Source organism: Seriola dumerili, unplaced genomic scaffold (assembly GCF_002260705.1).
Source record: "Seriola dumerili isolate Sdu_G_001 unplaced genomic scaffold, Sdu_1.0 BDQW01000113.1, whole genome shotgun sequence".
Taxonomy (NCBI): Eukaryota; Metazoa; Chordata; class Actinopteri; order Carangiformes; family Carangidae; genus Seriola; species Seriola dumerili.
This window is the reverse complement of record NW_019174368.1, coordinates 1,826,630-1,832,414: the sequence shown is the minus strand read 5'-3', so window position 1 is coordinate 1,832,414 and position 5,785 is coordinate 1,826,630. Positions and strand designations below refer to the sequence as shown.

General features: G+C 45.0%; 1 protein-coding gene across 1 annotated transcript; it reads right to left on the bottom strand.

The window, feature by feature from the left end:
* Window positions 1-342: 342 nt before the first annotated feature.
* Window positions 343-3,767, bottom strand: LOC111223703 (nuclear factor interleukin-3-regulated protein-like). The gene is made up of 2 exons (XM_022747942.1): window positions 3,506-3,767; window positions 343-2,625 (listed from the first exon to the last, which is right to left on the bottom strand). The coding sequence occupies exon 2, from the start codon at window positions 2,497-2,499 to the stop codon at window positions 1,258-1,260; it is 1,242 nt and encodes a 413-aa protein (XP_022603663.1). The 5' UTR covers window positions 2,500-2,625; window positions 3,506-3,767; the 3' UTR covers window positions 343-1,257.
* Window positions 3,768-5,785: the final 2,018 nt, after the last annotated feature.

Sequence of the window (5,785 nt, the reverse complement as noted above, 5' to 3'; positions counted from 1 at the left end):
GGTGCTTAAAGGGACACGCCACAGATTTAATATTGCACTTTCTCACCGGAAAAAAAACAGCATGGTAAAAATCAAACAGGCAAATGCTGCAATTTCCTGACTTTTAAATCCAAGTAGGGGTCAATCGCCAAAAACACTACAGTTCCCATAATGCAACACAGTAGCAGCTTTAGATAGAACCTCCTGCCTCCTAAATGCTTCCTAAGTTGGATTTCTGTTGAAGTCTCAAGCCCTAGCTGAAATAACCCTGCTGACATTCAAACTTTTAAATCTTGAACTTCCCCTTTTTAAGGTTTTCCCCCAGTATTGATCAACTCACCACCGCGATGCTGAATCTGTCAAATTTGTTTATTTTTAATATGAAAACGTACAGAGACACAGCAGACGTTTAACTTTCGTCATCACCTCAGTACAGATAACAGTTATAAAATATGTTCAAACATGAGCGTGAGCAGAGACTAACAAGAGGATGTGAAACACCAAAACAGTACGTGTTACAGTGTGTGCTCCTGAAAATAAAAATCAGACATGACACGATGCAGTTTTGCACATAACTAGCGACGGTAAACAACTCTAACAAGCCTTTCCTTCTATCCCTCAAGACTAATGGTGGTTTCGAGAGCTACTGATTTAATTTCTGTGTATTTACTTTCCGTCTCTGTATGTGTGTGTGTGTGTGTGTACAGGGGTTTAACAGACCTCTGTCAGCAGTTAAGAGTCTCACCACTCTAATTACAAAACTGCAAATACGTCGTCCACGCTGGTGTCTAAACAACCTGCTGGTTGATTTCCAGCTGGATTTAACGGAGCTTTCCCAAACCACCGCCACGTGTTTCTGAATGGAGTGAGGCTATTTTAGTTAAACTTGCATTGTGATGATGTGATGTAAACAGTTTTATGTCGTCTTTTTAGTCGTCACAGTGTATGGAATCGAAAAACTATAACACACTTAACACTGTTACAGGTAAAACTGCCTGAGCAACACTGATCGGAGCTGAGATTAAGTAGTTTTTAGACAGCAGGTTATGAGATGAATGTTTATAGACATTTATTACAATATAATACAGTATATGAAAGAAAAAAAACAACACATTGTCAGACTTGAAAGTTGAGTTTGATCAGTCCTTGTGAATATCTGCGTGGTCCAACACTCCTGATTCTGTGCTGAATTTCAATAGGCTCACTTACAGTAAAACTTTGTTTCGTCCTTAAAAGTCTAGACGTTGGCAAACACCGACTGACTCACAGCACTGGTCCTCAGTTGACTTTGGCCATGAGCTGTTCTGTGAAAAGCTTCTTCAGCTGAGCCACTTCCTCGCTGAGAGAGTTGAGCTGAGACTTCAGGTAAGTGTTCTCATGTTGATACTGGACTTCAGTTTGTCCTTGCGTGGGAGGAGGATGGAGGCTGTAGCTGGCAGAGGAGGCGTTGTATTGAGGGGACTGTCTCCCCCTTCTGCCATCGTCCCCCTCCAGCTGCTGGAGCCAGGGGCCGGCGCAGTACCCTGCCCTCGTTTCGCCTCCACTTAGTCCCTTGTTGACGGTCTCTCTCGGACCTTCTCGTCCCAGTGTGGGTAGCGTGGGGCTGCGTCTGGCGCTGCTGTTGTCCCCGGCAGCATCAGCCCCATCGCCGCCTCCTGGCGTCTTGAAACGAAGTTTGTGAGGCAGGTTTTTCATCGCCTCGGCATGGTCCAGCTTCCCTCCGGTGAGTTCTGCAATGTGGTGGACCTCGGCAGGGGAGTGGTGGAGGTCATAGCTCAGCTCCTCTGCCCTGTGCGGTGATAATTTCCCATGATCGCTCAGCCGGTCTTCAAAAAAGACTGGGCTGCCCACGCTGGACCCACCTGGTGTAGAGAATCCAGAGTCCTCAGACATATTACCAGCATCCCTGGAGCCCCGACTGCTCAACTGGCCTGTCTGGTTGTTGGGATGGGAGGCTGAGGAGCTGGGGAGGCCTCCGTCACCACTGTGGAGATAATAGTGAGGAGTCAAGGTTTGAGCGTTGTGCTGAGGAGCTGTAGTGAGGGGTAAGATAGGAGCATTGGAGGGGTCTTTCACCAGGCCAAAGCGGAACTTCAGAGCCAGGAGCTCTGCTCTGAGGCGAGCGTTTTCTTCCAGCAGAGCCAGAACACGACTCTCCAGGACCATATCGTTCACACGCCGCTTTTCCCGCGAGCGCTTTGCCGCCTCGTTGTTCTTCCTCCTCTTGTCCCAGTAGCCCTCATCCTTTTTGTCATGCGGGATGAACTCACGCTTGCGTCGGAGGCTGGAAGCCGGACTCTCTTTGCGTTTGATGGCAGATGTGCGACCCAGGAGCGAGCGTGCCAACAGGCTGCTGGAGGTGAGGATAGACACAGCTTCATCTGTGAAGGACAGAGGTCCTGCTCCTCCTCCTCCTCCACCTCCGCCTCCACCTGGAGTCACTGCTGCAGGTGACTCCAGTGGCTGGAGCACAGCCACCTCCTGCTGCCCCCTCATCTGCTGGGACTCTTCCTCAAACATCACGCCTGTCAGGGGTTTGAATGAGCCGCTCCTGACTGCTGAGAGTGGAGAGGACCGCTGTGTGGTGCCGTGTGCTGGCTAGACTCTCAGGATCTCCGGGAGGAGTTGATGCAGCAACAGTGCCACCTAGTGACCAAAGCGGTGGAAGGAAAGGAGAAGAGGGATTTAGTGGTTATGCAAGAGCCATTACAACACGATATTATGTAACCTCATTACATCTCCCCAATAAAACGGGAGCGACTTGTACCATAACCTTGCGAGGCTCATTATACCATCAATATGGGACAATGTGCGTTCGGAATACAAACCTAATCCTCCATACTAGACTGTACTCTTGCAGACAGCAGCCTTTTTAAACACGAGAAGAAATACACCTCTGGCGCAATGTGCCATTAACCTGTTAAGCTCTTAACCTACATTTGTGTTTAGTCAGAGACCTAAATAAACATTTATGGGTTTATCTCTCATGTTCTGTATTAAGCCCTATTAAGAGATCGTTTTTCCGGTCTGAGTGTTTCACTTGATCCTCGCTGTCTGACCGCTGATCTCCGGACGGCAGATCTGACCTGACATACACTCAGCATCACCGGCATTAGAGACTATTTAGATTTACAGGCAACTGACAGTTTCTTACCGGAAAAAGTTGCCAGCCTCCTTTTTTTTAAAATTTATATTAAAAATAATCTTTTGTAAAAATTTTCAGTATAAGCAGTAACAAAAGCGAGTAAATGATTATAACAGTATAACCGAAAACTGAAACTTATTCCCACATCAGCTTGAAATGAAAGCGGTCTAAAAATCATTTGAAGTTATTTCATTTATAAGTAATTTAAAATGTGAATAAAACATGATGTTAAATAGACTATTCAGGCATTATCATGTTGTTACTTTAATTAGCGTAATACTAGCCTACTCAACTGTAGCCTATATAATCAAAAAAAAAAAAAAACAAGAACAATTTAAAAGATTCTCATATGAGGAAATCCCGCATTAAAAATAATGTTACCTCTGAATAATGATCAGTTTTCTCCGCCGGTGCGCATGACTCATCCGCGTCTCCAAGCGTCTTGTGGTCCGGTGCAGGAAGAAGCGCTCTCCTCTGTCTCCCTCTCTGGTTTAATGCCGCAGATCCACTCGGCGCTGTTACTTAATATTATCATCGGTGTGGCGCACCTCCACTCTGCTCCACTTGGAATGCCGCAGCTCCTATTTGTAACGTTGAGTTCAGCTCAGGACGGTCCCTATCCTCACTTGAACCAGCGGGGCCCTGTTTGTGTGGTTGTGTTTCTGGACAGAACGCCTTCTGTGGTGACCCCCCGGCTCCCACCCCTCCGTCCGCTGCCCTCCCTGGCCCTCCCATCCCACCCCCCCCCCTCCCCCGCTCCCATCCAGAGGAAAGCTCCTATCGGCTTCTCATATAACATAGCCTAAGCTGTTCCATCAAGTCATCATCAATCATCTCTATCTATTCGATCAATGCATCTATGCATCGTCGCCATCATCATCATCTGACCTCCCTCGCCCCGCCCCCCTCTGACAGGATAATCTCCCCTTAACAATTAGGTAATGTTGCGCCTCTGTGTCTCTCCCGGGCATAAAGAGGCAGTTGCTGTGAGTCAGTCATGCAATAAAAGCGTATAACTCACGGAGGATATTCAATATTCTAGTGCTTTTTATATTCTTTACCCACAATGTTCAGGTCTGGAGATTTATATAACGCAGCATCACAAAACGCAAATTTGCCTGAAGGGGATTTACAGTCTGAGCAGCATGAAACCCTTTGATTTCATTTGCTTAACAGCTCTAGAAACAAAACACCCCTAACATTCCTCCATCGGCTTGATATTAAATAACTTTTTTAATTTTCTGAGAATTGTTGATGAGCATGATTTTGAGGATGACGAAGCCCATGATTTCTACAGTTACTTCTTGGTTGAGGTCTCAGAAAACACAATGAAATACAATGGATTTCCCTGTGCTGTGTATCTGTGATTGGTGTTGACAGTACGTGCAGCACCCCCCACCCCCACCCCCAATTCCAAATATGTCTGTTTGGATTTCTGCTAACAGTTTGTTGATAAGAAGTTTAAACAGGGAGTTAGAGCTCTGACCCCAAATCTATTATATCACCTTGTAGGATAATGTATACAGTTGTCTGTGAATGGCTTTTTGGCAAATAGAAGGAATATACCTTTGTTCATGCGTACCTCATGTAATATATATAATATATAACATACAAAACATGACATATTTCCTTATTTGGTGTAATGACCATGTCTCATTTCTATACTTTGTTTGAAGGAAAACATGGCTGATTTTGCGGTTGTTGTTTTTTAAACGTATAACAGTGAGACAGTCAAGCCAATGTGAACAAAACACAAGGGTTAAAACACAAATTGTAAACAATGGGATATAAAAAGAAACACAAATGCTGAACGCATGATCCATTAATTATGACTCCATGGCTTAGAGTTGAATGACATGAGCTTATTTTAGTTTACATCATGTTCATGTGATGCACATTCCTGATAAAGTAGTATTTAATCAGATTACCACAAAGTAATACAAAGCATTCTGGTATATACACCAGTGCTTGTTGCACAGGACTTGGAGGCAACAAGGGCAACGACATTGTACAGAGTGCAGTAGTTGGGGAAGAAGGGAGGGGCTGAGAAGAGACTTTTTTGCCGCGGGGGCCCCTCAAACAGGTTAACCTGGTCATGTGTGTCACAACAGGTTTTTAGGAAGTTTTGAGGAAATGAAGGTATAAAAGTGTCTCATTTAAATACAGTCTCCCTTTTTCTCACAGTCGTATAACAAATACGTTTTCCTTAGAACTTTCCTGTTCAGTGATTAAAAAGTTCCTCTGTGGGAAATTGTTAGGAAACGACAGGAAGCGTAAACAGTGCATCCGAGGCAACGTAAAGATTCAGTGAGGCCAGGCAGACAGCTGCTGCCTGCAGTGCTGCTGCGGCAGGGTCACGCCCTGCAAAATTATGTAATGTGTCACACTTGGATACATATATACATATACTATATAAGTATATATATAGTTCACAGCACATAACAATGCATAATGGATGGTTAATCTGCAGCCAAACACTGGTTTAGACAACACTTCCATGGTTGCAAATGTCAGTGGTCCACATCTTTCTCCTGTGTGTTACACAACATCTGACTCATCGTTACCCCAAAGTGTGATCGGTCCTCCGCAGTGTTTTAGATTGAGAAAGATAACTCTGGACTGTGTGTGTGTGTGTGTGTGTGTTTGGGTTTGGGTTTGTAT